Here is a 23914-nt window from a genome sequence, read left to right on the forward strand (position 1 = left end):
CAAACAGCCATCAGCCACTCACCCAGGCTGGCAACACCCTCATGGGGTGAGGGTCTCCGCTGGGGGGCTTGGCTAGCCTGCAAACAGCCATTATCCCCTCACCCAGACTGACCAGGCACCCCAGCAGGACCCCCCTCCCTGAAGGGGGTGCGGCCAGTCTGAAAACAGTCCTCAGCCTTTCACCCAGGCTGGCCAGGCACCCCAGCAGGGACTCCAACCCTGAAGGGGCTGTGGCCAGCCTTCAAACAGCCATCAGCCCCTAACCCAGGCTAGCCAGGCAAGGGGGTGTGGCCAGTCTGAAAATGGCCCTCAGCCCCTCACCCAGGCTGGCCAGGCACCCCAGCAGGACCCCACCCTGATCCGGGACACCCTTCAGGGCAAACCAGCTAGCCCCCACCCATGCACCAGGCCTCTATCCTATATAATAAAAGGGTAATATGCAAACTGACCCTAACAGCAGAACCACTGGGAATGACTGGTCACTATGACACACACTGACCACCAGGGGGCAGACACTCAATTCAGAAGCTGCCCCCTGGTGGTCAGTGCACTCCCACAGGGGGAGCTCTGCTCAGCCACAAGCCAGGCTGACGGCTGCCAGTACAGTGGTGGTGGTGGGAGCCTCTCTCGCCTCCTCAGCAGCGCTAAGGATGTCTGACTGCAGCTTAGGTCTGCTCCCCGCTGGCAAGTGGACATCCCCCGAGGGCTCCCGGGCTGCCAGAGGGATGTCTGATTGCCAGCTTAGGCCCAATCCCCTGGGGAGCAGGCCTAAGCCAGCAGGTGGACATCCCCTGTGGGGTCCCAGACTGTGAGAGGGCATGGGCTGGGCTGAGGGACCCCCCCTTCCCGAGTGCACAAATTTTTGTGCACCAGGCCTCTAGTTAAACAATAAAAAGAACAACAGATATTGTGTTGCAACCTATAAATGAAATACTTAAAACACATAGAAAGTTGTTTAACCAAAATTTAAGTAATTTAGCTCAGGTAAAATTATTTAGGGAGAATTTATACATTCCCTGATTAATAATAATTCTGATGATATTTTAAAATATTATGCTCTTAGGTAACTTTTTAAATATTAATTCTGATGATATTTTAAAATGTTATACTCGGGTAATTTTTTTTAAGTAAGACATTCACCACTATTACATGTATATGTCTTCATGAGCAATCTTTTTAAGTTGCTTAAAGCCTTAAGGATTATGCTCTCAAATGCATACTTTATCTCAGTCTTATGAATTATATTTATAAAATAACATGGGTTATTAGTAAGAATTGGGCAGAAAGGGTTTAAATTTAATGACATTTAAATTTAGTTCAAATCCATTTTTAAGATAACTGGAATGTCAAGTAAACATTTGGTACACAAAAATAAGAGATTTGATACCTTTGATATTATATGGGAATGAATGAACAATTATTCAAAAGTGATTTCTCTAAATCTAGGATTTATATAGGATCTAACTGTTATGCTCCCCTGTGAAATAACCTTAGATCAACTGCAGATCAAACTTTCCATTCTAACACAAGACCTTTAAAATTCTCATTATTTTGTAAGAATTATCTTTTAGGATTATAGTTTTCACAATAAATTTTAACTATATAATACAGTTTCAATTTTAAAAAGTAAATTATATATATCCCATTTAATTACTTTTGACAGTAATTCCAGGAGTTAATTAATTTTAAACTTTGGGGGACATTTTACTATTGCCATAGTAACATCAATATGGTAAGTTTTTTTGCTGAACAAATTAATGAGTATCTCTAGTGGAAATTTCTTCAGATATAAATGTGAACTCCCAAAGAATTTTCATATTTATTTGTGTGATGTTTTTTACATTTCCCTACTCACCTTTTTTAGATGGCTTGGGTGGTACCACTGGGCCAGGTTGTATGTGGTCATAAAAATTATTCATGGCTTTTGGATCAAAGTTTCCTATAAAAAAATAAAATCACCAGGTATTCAGAGTTCTTTATCCTATTATTTGAACTTTTTGTTAAGGAAAATATGAAAATAAAACATGTAAGAAAGGAAATTGTTTTCCAGGGTTTCAAAACTCATATTACCCTACTCTTTCCATTGAAATTGTTTTATCATTCTGAGAAAAGACCCAAGCAAACTGGCATACCAGTGTCTATCTACAGTGTTTACCTAAAGGAATATTTTTCTAACTGTAAAGCTAGTCTTTTTAGGCAGCGTTAAGCATGTGGCGCAGTTAGGGAGGTAAATGAAGGAGAGAAATGAAAGGCTGGCTGAATTGTATTTTCTTTCTGTTTGTTTTGATTTTAATGAACAAACCATAAGAAAGAAGATTTAAATAGCGAAAGCTCACCATATCTTTCATAATTTACCTTAAAATTTTATCTATATTTAAACTCAACTGTCAATGAACCCAAATATATAAATTTACAAAGATTTTTCAAGTTTTATGTGATCAGCAGCTCATGGATTCCTATCTTCAAAAAAAAAAAAAAAAAAAAAAGGAGACTCTTGTCACCTACAAATTTGCCAATTTCAGAACAACAGAACAATCCCTAAGAATTTTGTCTTGCCACACAATTTTCATCTCTCTTAAAATGTTCATTCATTCCTTGATCTAGTGTCTATTTCAGCCCCATCTCCTGCCAGGACTCCTCCAAGGTCAGTTTTGATCCAGGGCCAGCTTTTGGTCCTACCTTCAATTCTGTGAACCTATCACTGCAATCTGCTTATTCTTCACAATTCCAATTAAGCATTACAACTGTACACATGCTTATTTCCAGAGGATCCTATATGGCACCGATGAAGTCCAAATGGTTTTCCTCACCAAAACCAACAATAAAGCTGCTTTTCATCACATCATGCACTGCCCTGGACAGTGTGGCTCAGTTGGTTGGGCATTATCCCGTCCACTGAAGGGTTGCTGGTTCAATTCTGGGTCAGGACACACGCCTGGGTTGTGGGCTTGGCTCAATCACCGATCCCTGGTAGGGGGTGTGTAGGAGGCAGCCAATTGATGTTTCTCTCTCACACTGATATTTTCTCTCTCATATTGATGTTTCTCTCCTTCTAAAAGTCAATTTTTAAAAAATCATGCACTGATTTACATCTAATCTAAATATTCTCCCAAATGTCTAGATTCCTTCTCTCATTTAAAAATTTATATTAAAGCCCAGCCAGCATGGCTCAGTGGTTGAGCATCAACCTATGAACCAGGAGGTCAGTTTTATTCCCAGTCAGAGCACATGCCCGGGTTGCCGGTTCGATCCCCAGTAGGAGGTGTGCAGGAGGCAGCCAATCAATGACTCTCATTGACGTTTCTCTCTCTCTCCCTTCCTCTCTGAAATAATATATATATATATATATATATATATATATATATATATTAATTAAAAGTACACTAAAACACTAGAGATGTTCAACATCAACTAGATTAAGATAGAAGAAAGGATGTGACCTCAAAAATAAGGTAGTAGCCTGGCCAGCTTGGCTCAGTGGTTGAACTTGGACCTATGAACCAGAAGGTCATTTGATTCCTGGTCAGGCACATGGCCCTGGTTGCGGGCTTGATCCTGTGTGGGGCATGCAGGAGGCAGCCGATGACTGATGCTTCTCTCTCATCATTGATGTTTCTATCTCTACCTTCCTTTCTGAAATCAATAAAAATATATTTTTTACAGAAAAATAATATATTTTAAAAAGTTTAGATTAGAAATTAATATAAAAGGAATTCATATAAAATGTTTCCAGAGCATGAAGAATAGAGATTTAGAAATGCTTAAGCACCAATGTTCTTTGTTGCTCTTTGTTGCTCAATGGAGATCAAAACACAGCTCTTCACTGAACAAATCTTAATGGTTTCCCTTGCAGATCCTATGATCCTATTACAAATGCTTTTATCCATTTGGCTATGCTATTTTAAGATATTTTCTGAAAATAACTCATATGATGGCCCATGAAAGCCACAATGCTATTTGATATGTTAATTGGATCTTTTTATGCTTTAAGATGCTGCATATGTATTTCTTCAATTACTTAAGTTACAGCTGATGTTCTAATTTCTAGATCCCATTAGGCTTACTATAAATATCCTAACCAAATGTTTAAGTGTTTGTTTTGCTTCAAAGAACACACAAGCAAAAAAAAAAATCAATGTTGTCTTCTAATATAGTAGCAATAGTTTGTATAGCCCCCCACATTATACATAGTAATTCTTTCATTGCTGAAAAATAGTAGGCTGTAGAGTAACTGTTTCTGAAAATAACTAAGGGCAACTACATAAATTGTTCAACTTTCATATTCAAATTTACTTCTATTCAGATAAGTTCCATATCTTTTTAGGTTCCCCTGCTTCTACTGCTTAGGCTTGTCTAAAAATGGCAATGCAGTACTTTTATGTATATCTCTTAAAATACAGTAGAAACTCTTTTAGCTGCCATAATTAAGAACAGTAAGGGGGCTGATTAAAACACGAATTGTTAAGAAAAATTACACATCAACTTTAATGTAACAAAACATAAAAATATGGCAATATTTTAATGACAGACCAAGACCTTTTCTTTACCTGTCTGTTGACTGAAGGTTCTATATTGTCTTTCTTATATAAGCTACACCTGTGATGAGCTAAAGTATGGTGGGCAAACTTTTTCTGTAAAGGGAGATGATAAACACTTTAGATATTGTGGACCTGTAATACTACAGGTCTCTGTTGCAAGCCCTCCATTGTACCATTAAAGCACAAAAGCAGCCAGGCGTGGCTCAGGGGTTGAGCATCGACCTATGAACTAGGAGTCATGGTTCAATTCCTGGTCAGGGCACATGCCTGGGTTGATGGCTTGATCCCCAGTGTGGGGCCTGCAAGAGGCAGCCAATCAATGATTTTCTCTCATAATTGATGTTCCTATCTCTCTCCTTCTCTCTTCCTCTCTGAAATCAATAAAAAAATATTAAAAAACACACAAAAGCAATCCAAGGCAATATATAAATGGGCATGGCTATGTTCCATTAAAACTTTATTTAAAAAGACAGGCATCAGGCCCTGGCTGATTTCTCTCACATCGATATTTCTCTCTGTCTTTCCCTTTCTCTTTCACTCTCTCTTAAAATCAATGGAAAAATATCCTCATGTGAGGATTAAAAATAATAATAATAAAAATAAATAAATAAAAAGACGGGCAGCAGGCCAATTTGCTAACCCTGATCTATAATTTCTTGTTTTTGTTTCTTTAGAATAGAGCAAGAAAAATACTGTAAGAACATTTAATTTGAAGTCAGAATCCTCTTAGATTTTTAACTTGCCCCTTAACCCTTTACAGTTACTTTCACCCCTAATTCACAGTCCCTATGTGATTTGACTTTGAGTCTTTAAAAGGTATTTTACCACCCTAGCTGGTTTCCGCTCAGTGATTAGAGTGTTGGCCTGTAGACTGAAGGGTTGCGGGTTTGATTCTGGTCAAGGGCACGTACCTGGCCCTGGGTAGGGGGGGGGGGTGTGAGAGGCAACCAGTTGATGTGTCTCTCTCACGTTGACGTTTCTCTCTCTTCCCCCCTCCCTTCTATTCTCTCTCTAAAAAAAAATTAATGGGAAAAATATCCTTGGGTGAGGATTAACAACAACAACAACAAAAAAGGTATTTGCCTTTAATTTTTATAGGAAGAGCAGCTTCTCCTGCCTTCATGCCAGTTTAGTAACTGGCATAAAAGGTTTAGGAACTGGCACAAGTAACTCTTGGTAAGCAGACAATTCCACTGATGGGAGAAATAGTAAGAACATTTTGACCCTGGTGAGCTGGGTAAACAAAAGTCAGTTAAGAGAGCTTCTACTGTAGTACACTTCTATAAGAAAGCAATAAAAACCCAACAAAAAAACCAAACAAACCCCACCACAACAAACAAACAAAGACCCCCAAACTCTAAGATATAGCTGGATGTTTTAATTTAACAGATAACATTAAAAATGGCAAATGGAAATTACTTTAAAACTGAGAAATTTGATATTCTGATTCGGGGTCCCTATTTTTACAAATATTTAGATGATTCACATAATAGGAACCTACTAAGTTTTAGAATTAAAACTTATAAAAAATCAACGTGTAAAATATTTACAGTAAATGACTAAAAGATAAATACAGAGTTAAAACAGAACAGTCTTAATGATGAAATTACCAAAGTAAAACTATTTTTGATGCCCCCCAATCCGAGCTATGACCATGGCTGGAGTGATCTCTTTACCAGGACTGTAATCTTATAATGGACAAAAACTATTTCTTAAGTCTATAAAACCAAAATGATTGCTATTTAAGCAGCTTAAAACACCACACTATTACTTATGGTTTACCAAATAATCAAGTCTATACCTCTAGATTGAAGGAGGTCAACTTCTTTCAGTGTACAGTCAACATTTATCTGGAGTTGTCTGTTCATGCTTCTCAATCTTGTCATTTCCTCAGGCTAGTAAGAAAGGACCCAAAATAGCAATTGTGGGAAAGTCATTATCAAGCCCAACATTTAAGAACTGCTATTCATATTAATTGTTCTGATTGGTTATTACCAAGAAGATGGCCTTAATCCATAAGAGGGCATGATTAAGAAGTCTTCTAGTTTTCAAGGAATGGTCAGGTAAAATGGGGACATTAGTATGGCCACATATAAAAAATCTGCATATAACATGGCAGGCTATAATACTAGACTGGTCTATCATACAAAATACTACCATTTTAATCAGAGAGCACTGAGAATATTTTATTTCTATGTTTTCATAGTAAGGGAAACTGTAGTAAGTAGGAACCTTTTAAACAAGCCACATCCATGATTTTAATTTTGTCCAGGATAGTTAAAATTATAACAGTACTGCTCAGCCAGTATGGCTTGGTGGTTGAGTGTCGACCCATGGACCAGGAGGTCAGGGTTCGATTCCCAGTAAGGGTACATGCCCGGGTTGTGGGCTCAATCCCCAATAGGGGGCGTACAGGAGACAGCCAACCAATGATTCTCTCTCATCAGTGATGTTTCCATCTCTCTCTCCTCCTTACTCTCTCTGAAATTAATAAAACATATTAAAAACATATTACAACAGTACTAATTTTAATTAACACTGAGTGCCAGGTACTGTGTTCACCAGAATTCTCTCATTTTTCTTCAAAAACAATCTTTTAAAGTAAGTACTAATATCACACCCAATTTATACATGAGGATAGCGGAGGTACAGGGGTTATATAATTTTTCCAAGGTTATAAAAGAGATAGCACTTATATAAAAGTCTTCTATATAAACTTATGTAGAAGCAATTAATCTATTATGTGAAACTTTCAGGAACAAATGGATTCCGTTCCTCCTCCAACTTTGTTTCCTTCTGTTTCGACCTTTCTAGCCTAACCTACTCCTTAGGCCTTTCAGGACATACATGAGACACGGAAATGTGAAGAGAGCCCTATTCTTCAGTTAAAGCTTTTTGGAAGCCTTCATTTCCTCTGAAATTCTGAATTCTTGTACTATTTTACATATATGTACAGTAAAAAAGTTAGGGTTTAGACTCCAGCGGCATGGGTTCTGAAGCTTTCAGCACAGCCTAGATATAACTCAGTTTCTAAGGTGATTCTGTAAAGTAAAAGATAAAAATCTGCTATGATAGGAAGACAAAATAAAATCCCACTCTGTTAAAAACACATATTTTGCTAAAAACTAAATACATTATAAGAGTGAAGAAAAATGAGCAAAAAGGGTTATTTTCATTCACAAGATCTTATGCTTAGGAGGTATTACTAGACTAACTGGGAATGCTCTCTAAATTAGCAGGTATCAAACGTTAAAAATAAGAGCTACAATCCCTTAGAATGCCAGGGGAACATAAAAGTCATTTAGAAACATCTATTAGGGATTGCTTTTCTTTTCTCATTCCTATGGGTAAACAATGTGACATTAGCATGTAAAGTGTTTATAACTTGTCTATCAACCAGGCAATATTAAGAGTTTAAAACATACCTGAGCATTTGTATTAAAGATAAAGCACTTGTTCAAGGATTTCAAAGAGTGATGCTGTCTTCCTAGGAATATGTGAAAGAACCTATTTTCTTTGTAGAATCATATCAGCAAAGTCAAGTACCTGAAGGAGCTGATCTTACCTATATATTGGGGTGGGAGGGAATGTTTTAGCCAAGGTTTCCCTGAATAGTCAAGCTCTGTAACTAAGTATGCAAATATTATAATACACTTTATAGTCAAGAGACTACTGCACATTTGCTTATAACAACAACAAAAGCTCTTATCAACAGGCTCATTTCCAAAGACAGCACTACCACTGGAACTCACTAAACTAACTCTTTAACTGTAAGATTCCTATGTACTTTTCCAAAGCTTCTCATTGAGGGGGAAAAGCCATTTTTGCACGTCACTACATTTGTCAAAAAGTACAGTTTTTCATGGCGAAGGAGCTTCGAGATTGGCTGTGCATAATTTACAGTTGTTTGTAAACTACCAGGATGTTTATATCTACACTTTTTTCAAAAGGTGAGAGAAATACCTTGAGCCTACTGTGTCAGCACTTTAGGAAGATGTCTCAGAGAGACCAATGTTGAAGACCACTGATGGTCTTTGGTGGTTTGGCCCCAATTATGCATCTGAAACTCAAAGCTGTGGGTTAGTTCAAAAACCCAGTTAATCAGAACAAGATGAATGGGAGAAAAACTTGGGGGAGTGGGTAATTAACAGCTCTCTGCCTATTAAAATATTACTTATCTGTCAAGATATAACTTAGATTTTCCCCTTCTCCATGAAATTGTCTCATCTTTGAACATTACCAGCAAAAAATTAACATTTCTATCTCTGAACTCGGAAGCATTTAATACTACTATTCAGTTGGCAAGCGCTTCTGATTTACTGCCTATCTTTTCTCTTACACACACACACACACACACACACACACACAGATTCACAGACAGATATATGTATATCTTTTTACATACAGATCTCTTTAAGAGATGGCATCTCTCACAGCATTTAATACAATGCTTTGCAAATAGTAGATTGAGAAAACTGATGGTGGGCATGCATCTTGTACTTTTACCCTCCTCCTTAGCTCCTCTAAGTTTCTGCAACTGTACACAGAGTTGGCCAGGAATGTTCATTCCAGTCTCATCAGTCACACCTTTAACAAATTTTTTATATACCGCTTGATTAAAAAAAATTTTGTTTGAAAACATGAAGGTAGCAATACAAACTCCATAGCAAAAAAGTCAATTCTGTATTACATAATCCTATGTGAGTGGGACAATGGTAAGTAAGGATAGCTGTTTACTGAGTACCTACAACATGCCAGCCATTTTATATACAGTTGTCTTTTTATTAAAATGTACTTGTTATAATTCCCTTTTCTAGTTATGGAAAATCAACTGCAGAGAAATTAGATATAACCTGTGAGTGCCAGAGCTGTTTTGGCTCCAGAGCCTATGTGGGCACTCTTTCAACTATGTCATGTGCCTCAAATGAGCCTGTATGAACAAAAAGGAGATTCTGACAAAATCCTTTGTTTTCAGATTAATTTCCTACATATAATATGCCCTTGTGTTATGCATGTTCCTAAAGTTAAAAAGGAAATCATCTTTACAAAACACTTCAGATTTGTGTATCTCAAGCATATTTTCCGGTATCTTGCAACCAACATTTATTTTATACTATTTTTTGAACATTATATAAATAGTTTAATGTGTTACTTAATCCTAACAAAAAATCGCATCAGATGGGTACTGACATATATTATAGTAAGAAAACAAGCATTGCCCTAGCTGGTTTGGCTCAGCGGCTAGAGCGTCGGCTTGCGGACTGAAGGGTCTCAGGTTCAATTCCAGTCAAGGGCACATGCCTGGGTTGTGGGCTGGATCCCCAGTAGGGGGTATGCAGGAGGCAGCCGATCAATGATTCTCATCATTGATGTTTCTCTCTCCCTCACCCTTCCTCTCTGAAATCAATAAAAATATGTTTTGAAAAAAAAGAAAAGAAAACAAGCATAGAGAAGGTTACTTATCCAAGGATATATGCGTGACATGAGAGCAGCAAAAGTAGGTTTCAAGTTCACACCTGAATTGAGAGCTCACTGTCTTATCCATAATTGTCCCTCAGCCATGCACTCCTAATAGTCTTCCATTTTACTGTAGGCCTGGCAGCAGAAACACAGGGGAATCACACACTCAAATTTCTCACTTCTCAAATATTATCGCCCACATGAGCTATCAATTTCTGAAGTTTGGTGATGGCTACATGAGAGTTCACTGTTTTATTTATCTTGGAAATTCTCTATAATAAAAAGTTAAAAAAAATTACAGCCCAGGACAGCAGTTTTACCAACTTCCTCTTTTTTCTAAAGAAGTGTCATCAATAAAAGCTCTCATCTAGCCCTAGCCGGCTTGGCTCAATGGATAGAGCGTCAGCCTGCGGACTGAAGGGTCCCAGGTTCGATTCTGGCCAAGGGCACATACCTGGGTTGCAGGCTCGATCCCCAGCGGGGGGTGTGTGGGAGGCAGCCTATCAATGATTCTCTCTCATCATTGATGTTTCTATCTCTCCCTCCTCCCTTCCTCTCTGAAATCAATAAAGAAATATATTTTTTAAAAAAGCTCTCATCTAAAATTTGGGTTTTTTTGGAAACACTGAATAACCTATGCTATATTAGACAGTTCTCTCCTTCCAACAACAAAAAAAACCAATAGGGCTTTATTTAGTAGGTGCTGTCACATAGCAAGTGGTTGACAATCAAATCTTATATGGTTTTGTTAGAGAAAATAACTTCTTTGCTAAGAAAGTTTGTTTATGCCCTGTAAGTACCTAAAGGACTCCCAAGTGCCCAACAACTACAGGTGGTTTCCCGTATGAGTTACATTCTTCAGTATCTCCCCTCATCAGAGGACTCAATTAAGATTTCAAGTGAGAAAAAATGAGGCAGAAATATCACCTTTCAGTTATAGTTTTGTAATATTCCAAGAGTTTTCAATATTAGAAAAAAATTTCACTAAATTATTAAATACTAGAGGCCCGGTGCACTGATTCGTGCACCCGTGGGGTCCCTTGGCCTGGCCTGTGGGGATCGTGTGGAAACTCACTCTCTGACATCCCCCGAGGAGTCCCGGATTACGAGGGTGGTTCTCGGGTGACACACCCCAGAATCGGGCTCTCTACTCTCTGGTTCTGGGTGTGTCACCCAAGAACTGCAGCTGCCAAATCACTGCAGCTCCTGCGTTGAGCATCTTCCCCCTGGTGGTCAGTGCATGTCATAGCTACCGGTCGGAGCATCTGCCCCCTGGTGGTCACTGTGCGTCATAGCTACCAGTTGTATGGTCAGACACTCACTTAGGCTTTTATGTATATAGATGCCTGTTTCTCAGCCCTGGCTGGTGTGGCTCAGTTGGTTGAGCATCATCCTGTGCACTGAAAGTTTGCCAGTTCGATTCTGGGTCAGCACACATACCTGGGTTGTGGGTTCGATCCCTGGGCAGGGCACGTATGCAAGGCAGCCAATAGATGTTTATCTCTCTCTCCCTTTTCCTCTCTCCTAAGCATGTCATTGGGTAAGGAAATAAAAACAAACAAAAGCCCTAACGGGTTTGGCTCAGTGGATAGAGCGTTGGCCTGTGGACTGAAGGGTCCCAGGTTCGATTCTGGTCAAGGGCATGTACCTTGGTTGCAGGCACATCCCCAGTAGGAGGTGTGCAGGAGGCAGCTGATCAATGTTTCTCTCTCATTGATGTCTCTAACTCTCTATCCCTCTCCCTTGCTCTCTGTAAAAAAAAAATCAATAAAATATATTAAAAACAAACAAACAAAAAACATGCCTGTTTCTCAAAACATCCACTGGTTCCACATGACCAGCAGAATAAAGGTCAAACACTTCAACCTAGTGTTCAAGATCTAAGCCCCATTCCACTTATGAACATGAGCATGTTAAGACATCAGAAATCTCAGCTTAAGTGAAAGAAGTATAAGTGCTGCCTCCTGAAAGTCTGTCTTGATTTCAAATCTCCACTGCCTCATGTTCTTTTCCCTTCTAAAATGGCTTCCCCTTTCCTCTCTGCTTACACAGCAAATATTACACTGTTTAGGGCACTGGTTCCTTACCCTTTTTTCCTTCAATCTGTTTGTAAGAGGCCTGATATATATGCCCACTTCTCTAAACTTATAAACTTTGAGAGAGAGATTACCCTTAGTTTAGAGAGAGTAAGAAAATGAGGAATGGTTCTGTGAAAAATGTAGAGATTGAAAAACAGACAGGATTTGTACATGCAGAGCTTTAGAATGGCATTCCAGCAGGAGGAATGTGATAGAGCAGAGAAGTACACTGAGTATATACAGAAACTAGTTAACATATGAGTTCTCTTATAGGTTGATGGATCTATTCCTCCCACTAGCAGGTATGAAGTAAGCACCTAACATTGGGCCATAATCACAAACAATGAAATATGGTCATAGACTGAACATTAAAAGGTAAAAATGATAGGTGGTTGGATCAGATAAAATCTGTGATGTCCCAAGATTTTAGAGACTTGTTTCAAATTTTTCAGAATTGTTTAATATCTTTATTAAATACTAGAGGCCCGATGCACAAAATTCGTGCAAGGGGCTCAGCCCTCCCAGCCACGGCCCTCGCAGCCCCGGTTTCGTCTGGAAGGTTGTCCAGAAGGACGTCCGGAAGGTTGTTTGGCTGTTCGGTCTAATTAGCATATTACACTTTTATTATTATAGATTAACCAACATGTTAAAAATATATTATCCAAATCTTTTTATTAGAGTAGTTCCTGTTAGGACTGTTGTCAATACTGCTATCTTAGTTTCTATAATTATTTACACGTAACAAAATTGCTCTACCTTAATAAGTCCATAGTCAACACTCCCAAAATTCATACTGATCTCACTGTAGCTCATTTGAATTAACATCTTAGAAAAATTTTTTTAATGCTTGGAAAAATATATATGCTTAGAAGAATACATGAGAATAATTTATAAAATATTTGCTCAGGGTGCACTCTTCATTTCTATTTTGACACAATGCAACTTTTGTAAATGAGATCTATAGCTTGATTATAAAAGTCAGTATTCGAAAATACTAATGAGCCTATGGAATTCATACATATGAAAAAATAAAGCATCAAATTATTTTGATGAGAATTATTGAAGGTGAAAGTTCTTCATCCACTGTTTTAAAAACAAAAAACTCTGTCAGAAATAGAACACCCCCACCTTCCTATCCAACACATCCCAACTTACCGTTGGAATCGGAGTGGTGCAGCTGACCCTTCTGAGCCGTCTCTGCATTAGGTCATGCTCCATACCGTTAACTTCAGCCTTCAATCGTTCTAACTCCTCTTTCTCAAGTTTCAATTGCTTTGCTAACCTCTCCATCCTTGCTCGCTGATGCAACAGCAAGGCTATAGCATTACAGATAAAGTAATTGCAGAGAATAACATTGAACAAGTGAGCAGGAAATTTCTATATGCATAGCTAATATACAGAATACCTGTAAGGAACCCTGTCATCTAACTTCAGTTGGCATTAATTTTCATGTCTTTCTAATGCTAGTCTACGCTCATATCTGCTTTAATTTAGCTTGTAACTGCTGCCAAAATGACATTATCTATATGTCCCTCTTGTTCTGTTATCCAGTTTCCCAAAGATTCTCCTTGTTTTAAATACCAAGCATACTGATATTACTTCCCTTCTTATATACTAAAAGAACATTAAATTCTCAGATGTCTTAAAACAATCTGAATAGACCTTTTAAAAACTCTATTCTATATACTTAGTTCCATTTTTAAGAAATAATTCTTTACTGTTGAAGGTATTACATATGTCTCCTTTTTTCCCCCCACTGACTCCCTCCAGACAGCCCCTGCCCCCTGCCCCAAAACCTCACTGCCCCATTGTCTGTGTTGAAGGGCCATGCATATATACTTAGGTCCATTATCAATCCAACTTCTTATAAATATTATTGCATCCTTCAAGCCATCCTCTTTTAGAAAAGATTCAAATTCTTTCACCTTGATGAACTTTAGCCTCTATAAATCTTTTTCCCCACTCTGTAGTTTGTATTTTTAACAGTATCAATTTCATTTAAAAATTCTATATTTTTCTCACAATGACTGTTCTTCCTAAAAACCTTATTAGGTCACTACTCTACATTTTCATATTTTAAAATTAAGTCTGTAGATGGCTCTCAAGCACTAACCCTATTCTTAATAGCAATGCTACTGCCCACTATTTAATAAATAACTACTAAACATTTAATTAAAACTAAATAGGTAATATTAATTCCCCCATTTTGAATAGGAGTTCCCACCCCAACCATAAAGATTAATTTTCATAAAAGGGATAAAAGTACCTTGTGTATAGGCATAGTCATCTGATCCAGAACTAGAACTCCTGTGGTATTTATGGCTTCCCTTTTCTCCCCCAGAGCCTGGTATCATTGAAATGGGCTGAATAGGTTCTGGGGCTGCAGAAGGTTCTTCTTGGTCCACTAAATTTAAAAGATTTTCAGTCGTTGCTCGGCCTACGGTAATTTTAAAAACTGTAGTTGGGTTTGGTATTACACGAGGAGATGGTGATGGAGCGCATGAAGGTCCAGTTGGCTGTGTATATGTAATATACACAGGATTAACACTAAATGGAGGTTTTGGTTGACTGGATATCCCTCTTGAAGGAGAACTTGAGGGTGGAGTGGTGGCTGTGTACAGCGAGTGCTGATTCCGTGGAGACTGCTGATTACTGATAGGTGAAGGACTCCTTTGAGAGGGTTCAACTGTAATTTCTATCTTCTTCATGGATCCTTTGGGTAAGCTAGATGTTGTATATGGGAGATAAGCTACTGAATGGTTTCCCTGTTTGTGATAGCTAGAAGGTCCTTGTTGATATGGATGAGGTGGAGTAGTTGAAGGACTAGGGGGCATAAAGACATGGGAACTCGGGTGGCCCAACGGTGAAGGTTGCACTTGATGTTGTGGAGAGCTGAAGGGTGAAGGACACTGCGAAGGAGGTGGCGAATGGTAAGCAGGCTGAGGGATCTGTTGTTGTTTGGGAGAATACTGAGAAGGTTGATAGTTCTGTTGATGTGGATAAATAGGTAGAGGACGTTGGCTATAATGAGACACTGGGCCCTGTGGTGAGGACTGCCATGGGGTACTCTGAGGAGTTCGTCTTCCTGATGGACTCTGAGATGTCTGTCTAATATAAATAGAACCAGGAGACCCATAGAGATTGCTTGGAATTTGTGGAAGAATTTGTAAAGCTCTTGGTACAGTCTGTCCAGAAGGGAGGTTTTGGGATACTGTAACAGTAATTGGATTTGTACTATACCGAGGTATGTGCATGTATGAAGGAGGTGAAGGCCCTTGCATAGCAGATGGACTCATTCCTGTTTGCATCGAAGATGGCTGTTGAGGTGGCTGTGAAGGAGGAGTAGCTGCAGTTCTGTTCTGTTCATTCATAAAAAATGGATTGTAGTTTGGAGTAGCAGCCACAACAGCTGGAGCCGAGTGTGGTTCCGGAACTAAACATATCAATTGTTTACCTGCTGCATGCTGTGGATCAATATGTCCATCACTTGAGCTATGTACCAGTGTTCGACCACCATTAAGTTGTGCTCCATCTCCTGGGTGGTAGCTACTAGGAGAATGGATACCCAGGTTAATATGCAAAAGGCGATTTCTATTCATTCTGTTGTCATCTGGACTATGGTATTCCATATATAAGTATTTGCTACTCTCCTGGGAAAGGGCTCGGCAACAGGCTTCAAGATTGTTGTTATTCTAGGGGAGAAAAATGGTTAAGGTAAATTGGCAAAATTAAAAAATCCTAATAGTGGAAGTCAAGCTTTGCCAGAGAGTTATGCAAATATGATTGTTATTGAATTACCAGAGAACAGTATTTTAAGCACAAAATTCTTCATGGTCATCTATCCTTAAAAGGAGATCTCAAACAATTTTATAGACATTTAGTTTACATGACTAGTGCTACCACTATTGCTACCAAAATATAAAGAAGCTACTAATGAACATCGTGACTCAAGCCCAACTTTTCTGACTCCAATTCCAGGACTCATTTATACTTGTCACATCTCAAAAAATTAAAATGTTGGGCTAATCTTGTATTCACCACAATTGCTGCAATATATAAGTATAAGTAATAGCCATCATTAATATTTAAACATGAAAATAACCATGCTTTCTAAAGGCACTGAAATCACAAGAGGAGAAAAAAAATTATAAAGCAGCTTTCACTTTTCTTTTAACCAAAGTTATCCCTATATAACTTCAACTGTCTCTATCACTATGAAAGATTAAGCTAAACAAAGAAATAAGTAAAAAAAAAAGTCCACTTTTTGAACTATGACTCCATGACTTTGCCAAAGTTGGTACTGGCTGACTTAATGAAATTCTTCATAATCCTACAGTCTTGAGTTTTTATCTGATGAAAGGTAGCTTGGTAAACTTTCAAAATCATTTAAGGATTTTAATTTTTTGAGTTATACACACACAGATATGATAATAGCAAACATTTTAGATGTTCCAATCGACAGTAATGAAACTATTAACAGGTTCCTTCTTTTTTAAGATATAATATCGTTTCCATTAAAATATAAAATTCAGCCCTAACCAGTTTGGCTCAGTGGATAGAGAGTCGGCCTGCGGACTGAAAGGTCCCAGGTTCGATTCTGGTCAAGGGCATATACTTTGGTTGCGGGCACATCCCCAGTAGGAGGTGTGTAGGAGGCAGCTGATCGATGTTTCTCTCTCATTGATGTTTCTAACTCTCTATCCCTCTCCCTTCCTCTCTATAAAAAATCAATAAAATATATTTAAATATATATATTTCAGACCTATGTTATTAGCCTAAAACACTATTATTCGTTGCCTTTGAAATAATCTATTTTCTCACCCTGGCCTGTGTGGAGCATCATTCTGTGCACTGGAAGGGCTGGGTTTGAACAGGGTGTGTACAGGAGGCAACCAATAAATGTACCTCTTTCATCTCTCTCTCTCTCTCTCTCTCTCTCTCTCTCTCTCCCCCCCCACCCTCCCTCCCTCTCTAAAATCAATTAAAATTTTTTATTGATTTCAGAGATGGAGGGAGAGAGAGATAAAAACATCAATGATGAGAGAGAATCATTGATTAGCTGCCTTCTGCAGTCCCCTTACTGGGGATCGAGCCCACAACCCGGGCATGTGCCCTGACCGGGAATGGAACCATGACCTCCTGGGTCATAGGTTGATGTTCAACCACTGAGCCATGCTGGTTGGGCTCTAAAATCAATAAAAAAATTTTTTTTAATAAATAAAAAAAAGCCTGGCCAGTGTTGCTCAGTGGTAGAGCATCTACCTATGCACCAAGAGGTCCCCAGTTTGATTCCTGGTCATGGCACATGCCCGGGTTGTGGGCTCAATCCCCAGCAGGGGGCGTGCACAAGGCAGTTGATCAGTGTTAATGCATCAATGGCTGTTTCTATCTCTCCCACTCTCTCTAAAATTAATAAAAACATTAAAAAAATTTTAAAGAAATAATCTATTAACGTTTCTTAATTATCACTACCTTCTCTGTAGTTCATAAATATGCATACAAATATGCACATTACATACTTATTACCATATATTTATTTTAAGGAAAAGTACATTTTATACAAAAATGAAACATTATACTTCTGCCGAGAACCAACTGAGGTTAAACCTAAGATAGGACATACAACGCTGCAATTTTATTTATTTATTTTATTATTTTTAATTTATTTCAGAGAGGAAGGAAGAGGGAGAGATAGAAATATCACTGATGAGAGAGAATCATTGATCGGCTACCTCCTGCACTCCCCCTACTGGGGAATCAATCCCTGATCTCCTGATTCATAGGTCAATGCTCAACCACTTAGCCACACCTGCCAGGCAATGCTGCAATTTTAGAGCTGGAAGAACTCTTAGGTTTCATCTACACAAGAACAACTCATTTACAGATAAGAAAAGAGATGCCTGGAAAAATTACATGGCTTGACAACAAGCACTTAACTAGTTAACAGGAGAGCCAGGTCTAGATTCTTGGGTTCCTGACTTCCAGTGCTCTTTCCCTTAAAACACAAAAATTTCAAGGGAGAGGATGTTAGGCCAAAAGTACATTACTACACTAAACTTTAGGGAGTAAAAGAAGATTTGGTCAAGCAAATCTTTGCAAAATGAAGTATCAGAAATTTAAAGAATTGATGTTCTGAACATTCCACAAGTAAATTTTATCCTTTTCCTTATATAAAGTTTTTTATTTTTTAAATTCTTACCAGATAATATTTTTCCATTGATTTTCAGAGAGAGAGTAGTAGGAGAGAGAGAAACATCAATGTGAGAGAGACACATAGATTGGTTGCCTCCACCATGAGCACTGACCTGGTGGGCGGTGATTGAGCCTGCAACTGAGTTACGAGGTACCTGCCCTTGACCAGAAATTGAACCTGAGACCCTTTGGCCTGCAGGCTGACACTCTAACCAGTGAGAAAAACCAGCCAGGGCATATAAATCTCTCTGAAATCAAATTCAAATATTTTTAAAAATACGTTATGATCCACAGAAAAAACACACAATGTTAAAATTTAAAAAAGAAAATAATTAGAATTCAAAGTCTGGGGTTTTTCTTATCTTTCTTGGAAATCATGCTGATCAAGGGAGGAAAGCTAGATATTAAGCAAATTTGGAGCCAAAGGATTCATATGTCACTGACATAGCTGAAGAAAAAAAATATGAAGAGTGAAAATAAGACTATCTCCTTAAAGTATTTTTATAAACCAATAGATTAAGAGAAGACAAACTTAGAGAGTTTTATTTGAAACCTAAAGCAGTTATGGACACTTCACTATTTGACATTTGTATTAATGATCTGGAAATTTCATATTTTCTACACTGAAAATAGGTAGCCTAATTAGTATTGTTGCAAAAAGGATCCAAATTCAAAATGATACAAAGTTGGTTTTGTCAGCTTATTTCAAATATGTCTACAGTGACAAGTTGAGTAAATTTTCCTGAAAAAAATTTAAAAAAAGATATTTAAGTAGTTTAAAAAGAATACCACCAGAATAGATTCAAATGTCATATTTAACCTGGTAAATATCTTAAAAAGAAAAAAAAATGGATAAAAAACGTTTCAACCAGTAAGCATGAAGAATAAAAAAATCAAAACTGTTTAAAGAGGTCATAATTTTTATGAAGACATATATGAACTCTCTGGAAAGGACCGATGCAAAATAAAGCATCATACTTTCAAAAAGTGATCCTAAATTGAGGGATGAGAGCCCTGAGATAGGATGTAAGGTTTATGTTTTAAATGCAAACTACTGAGCATCATATATTTTCTGACTGGTAGGAGGTAAGTTCCCTATCAATTAACTATTAATTCCAAAGGAACAAAAGAGTAAAAGACTAATGACAATGTAAGTTATCACCAAATGTTCATTGAGTTGAATTTATAGTTTCATTCTTTCAGTTTAGTAAGTAACATGAAAACAACTAAGGCATGAAAAATTACAGGTGATAAAGAACTAAGTAAAATAAAATAAAAAGGTCATAGCTAGGTGGGGCCCTAGGAGATTGCTAATGCTTTAAACCAGAGCTCCACTTGGTTTCACTGCAGTGGGAAATACTTTTGATATTGTAATAAGCTAATTATTAATAACTAGAGGCCCAGTGCATGAAATTCATACATGGGTAGGGTCCCTAGGCCTGGTCGGCGATCAGAGCCAATCGGGGCCTTCTGGCTCCCGGCCAGGGCCTTCTTTCCCCAGCTGCTGGCCGGGGCCTTCCTGCACTCTGCGTCACCCCCTGGTTGTCAACGCACATCATAGCAAGTGATCAAACTCCTGGTCAAACTCCCAAGAGGACACTTTGCATATTAGCCTTTTAGATAGATAGATAGATAGATAGATAGATAGATAGATAGATAGATAGATAGATAGATAGATATAGATAGGAAAGGAGCAAAGGGAAGGCCAGACATTTATGCATGTTCCCTGAAAAACATTGGAGGAAGGGGACTAGACAAAGGGAAGACAGACGCATGCCCAGTAAAGTTGGGATGACTAGGGAAGGTGATTTTCTGTCAGTCACACCTGGGAACAGAGGTCTTTGGCCGGAATGGATGTGGCTTGGCTCATTTGGGACTCCTGTGACTCTGGGCTTGTGGATCTTGCTTCCTTGCATTCATCCACATAGCCATGCACACAATGGACTAATGGACTGCAACTGGACTGATGCTGAACTGAAGCTGTCTTCAACATGGAAAGGAAACTCTGGACCCTGGCTTTGCTTCTAGCTCTATTGAAACCCCAGCTATACGTCTTCTATGACTGGATAAAGGAAATGAGACTTTGGAAATCTAGAGATGTAATTCCATGCAAACAAACAACACTCATCCTCCTGTGCAAGTCTCAGAAAATTTCTTTTCTTGGGATATTGCAAGGGCTCCACCCCCGGCAGCACCCAATGGGGAAGAGGACCCCACTTTGTCCGGTGTCACCAATACACCACCATTAAGTTGTGCTCCATCTCCTGGGTGGTAGCTACCAGAGACTGAATTGGGAGGCTAAAGTAGAAATTCAGATGGAATGTGTGTTAGAAAAAACAAAGACAAGCTGTAACACTAAAATAATTGACCCAAAGTTCTAGACCTAGTAGAAGGGCTTGCAAACAAAGGAAGTACTTCTGTTACCACCACTGTTCTGTGAGTCTCTCTTTAATCGTCATTAATCTCAACTGTATATAGGCTTAGGTTATATTCTGAGCCACTCATACTGTAGTAAGGTAGAGTTTGAATTGATTGTGTGAAGGAATCCAGTGGGCAAGACAGAAGTGCTGCTTCCAAATGTCAACTAAATATGGAAATGGTATAACCCCAAACACTGAGATCCTTTGAAGGATGATATAAAAGTCTATTGCCTCTTGAGTGGAAGACATGGTCTATCAGAGATGAAAGACCTTTATTTCACTAGAAGACAAGACAAAAGGAATGTGATTAAAGAAAGTGGCCTTAGTGGCATTTACTAAGTAGAAAAACAGTAAGAAAGAGAGTGAACTCTACAAATTTTCAAAAATAGACTCAAAAGTATGTAGTTCAACAAGTTATAAATTTGAGACTCAAAATTCAAGTCTACATTTTTGGGGACTGATGACACAGCCCAAGAAATTGACATATGAGGAGAATTTTATTTGCTACAATTTTTTACCACCACAACAAAGATTATCCAATCTAAAATGTTGATAGCACCAAAGTTGAGAAATCCTGCTCTAAGTGTCACCCTTGCCCCCTACACAAGAAAATTTAACAGAGTTCTAGTTGCCATAACACAAAGCCAGCTCTAATAAGGTAAAATGTAGCTTAATATCACCATCATTGGTGGGTAATCTACCTGTAACATGCATTGAGACACCACACCCTCTGGAATCTCAGGGAAACGTTGTCGGAGGTCAAGGAGAACCTGCATATCAAGCTGTGGACTGCTTTGCGCCATGCCAGAGCAAATGGTGGTCAAGTTTCTCTTAGGAAATGGATGCTAACCGGCTTTCCAATAGCAGTGGTCTTCCAACACCGCAGTCATTTTCTATTAAAAGAAATTAAGGTATGGTTAAATTTAATTACATATTTCATTTTATTCAAAGAGAAACCATTAATATATTAAAATGGAAGGTTGGAAATTGACAAATTCAACCTAGCCAAAGACTTTTCTGATGTAATATAGCCATTACTGGTTTAAACACAAGTAAGAAAAGCCAACACCCCCCCCGCAACTTCAATTTCAGTTAATTGTTATTAAAAAAGAAAAAGCTGTTACATTAAAAATACATAGTAGTATTATCTGGCAACCATACTTTCCCAGCCTTGAGAAATCCTACTTATATATATAATCAGTCATGTTTTCCCAAGGGCTATCACATCACTTCTCTAAAGCAGCACAATTATTTTGATGTCTGAAATAATAAAATAAGAAAACAAGGACTTGATAATATCACCACAAAAGCATGCCTGTCCTGTTTGCCTTATATTCTCCCTGTACTTTGAAGCCAAAAGGTTTGAATTTAAAGTCTGAGTGAAGGAAACCCAATATCTAAATGAAATAACTGGGCAAAAAAAGGAAATATGCAATCCTTTGTTTTAAAAAATGATGCTGATCCTTTGTTTTAAAAAATGATGCTGGTGGCCCATCAATAGTCAGACCTTCCCAGCTAGGCTTTCACCTAGCTCTGATGCCACTGGGACAGGTGCTAAAATGGCAGGATGTGGGATTACAGTTTAAGTAGAGGAAAATGACCCCCATTCATACTGACACTAGTTGAGTTAAGCACCCATGTAAATAAAACAACTTGTGCAGTGATAATGAAATCATAAATCAACTAGCAGCACAAGGGTCAATTAACCAACCTACTTTTTAATCCTTATTTCCCTTTTATTTAAAAATTAGAGGCCCAGTGCATGACATTAATGCTCCTGCATTGAGCATCTGCCCCCTTGTGGTCAGTGCGCATCATAGCGACCGGTTATTCTGCCGTTTGGTAGATTTGCATAGAGAGAGAGAGAGAGAGAGAGAGAGAGAGAGAGAGAGAGAGAGAGAGGGAGAAACATCAATGTGAGAAACATACTAGTAAATTGATTGCCTCCCACACGGTCCCCAATGGGGGACTGAACCTGTCACCTTTTGTTGTGGAACGACGCTCCAACCAACTGAACCACACTGGCCAGGGTTTATTATTTCCCATTTTTTACTATTTTGTTACTATGGATATTTTAGAGAGAGAGAGGGGAAGGGAGAAGGATAGAGAGATAGATACATCTATGAGAGATAAACATCGATTGGCTATCTCCTACACACTCCCTATTGGGGATCAAACCTGCAACCCCAGACATCTGCTATGACAAGGAATCAAACCATGACCTCCTGGTTCACAGGTCAATGCTCAACCACTGAGCCACACCAACCAGGCAATTCCCCATTTTCAAAAGGCAAAAAACCCCTGAAACCCATACAGTGTAAACCATACAATCTCATAATATTTCTGCTGTGCTCAGTCACTAGATAGTCAAATATTTTTAAGAATGAGAAATAATCACTTGCATCTTTATAAGATTCCATGGAAGTGATAATTTTAAGACACATGTCTAAATCACACACATAAGGGAGAGTTATCTCACACCCAATCTTCTATTTCTTGCAAATAGTTCCCAGAACTGTAAATCATACCATTCCTTAAAGCAATGTAGACTACTACACAGAATATTTTTTAAAATATATTTTTATTGATTTTTTACAGAGAGGAATGGAGAGGGATAGAGAGTTAGAAACATTGATGAGAGAGAAACATCGACCAGCTGCCTCCTGCACACCTCCTACTGGAGATGTGCCCGAAACCAAGGTACATGCCCTTGACCGGAATTGAACCTGAGACCTTTCAGTCCACAGGCCGACGCTCTATCCACTGAGCCAAACCGGTTTGGCTACACAGAATATTTTACAAATAAAAAGTATTGCCCCAGCTGGTGGGGCTCAGTTGCTTGAGTATTATCCTGTGCATAGAAAGGTTACCAGTTTGATTCCTGGACAGGGTGTGTGCAGGAGGTAACTGATCAATGTTTCTCTTATATCGATGTGCGTGTGTCTCTCTCTCCCTCCCCTTCCCCCTCTCTCTGAAACCATTTTTTTTAAAAGTTAAAAATAATTAAAAATAAAATACTGAATTACTTTTGCTGGTTTATAATTAAGTAGATAATTAAAAATAAATTTATTGAATTTTTTATGGAATCTCTAATTTGACTTTCATTATATGCACAGAATTTCATTTTGCATGCAATCTGCTGACTTTTACTGGGCATCTAGATGTCTCTTCTTCCTTCCAAACCAAGACTATCAAGAGTTAGGTACTCTTTGTATCTACAAGGTGT

At 38.3% G+C, this 23914-nt stretch overlaps 1 protein-coding gene across 1 annotated transcript in view; it reads right to left on the reverse strand.

Moving 5' to 3' along the window:
• TAB3 (TGF-beta activated kinase 1 (MAP3K7) binding protein 3) overlaps positions 1 to 23914 on the reverse strand; it is a 68128-nt gene that overhangs the window by 14804 nt on the left and 29410 nt on the right. Inside the window, exons 4-8 of the mRNA XM_081115399.1 lie at positions 21390 to 21581; positions 14343 to 15768; positions 13232 to 13392; positions 6340 to 6433; positions 1856 to 1939 (exon numbers count right to left, since the gene is read on the reverse strand). Of these exons, the coding sequence (XP_080971525.1) occupies positions 1856 to 1939; positions 6340 to 6433; positions 13232 to 13392; positions 14343 to 15768; positions 21390 to 21491 (1867 nt within the window). The 5' untranslated portion in view covers positions 21492 to 21581. The remainder of the gene's footprint in view (positions 1 to 1855; positions 1940 to 6339; positions 6434 to 13231; positions 13393 to 14342; positions 15769 to 21389; positions 21582 to 23914) is intronic.

The sequence above is a fragment of the Myotis nattereri genome, assembly GCF_964212035.1.
Source record: "Myotis nattereri genome assembly, chromosome: X".
Classification (NCBI taxonomy): Eukaryota; Metazoa; Chordata; class Mammalia; order Chiroptera; family Vespertilionidae; genus Myotis; species Myotis nattereri.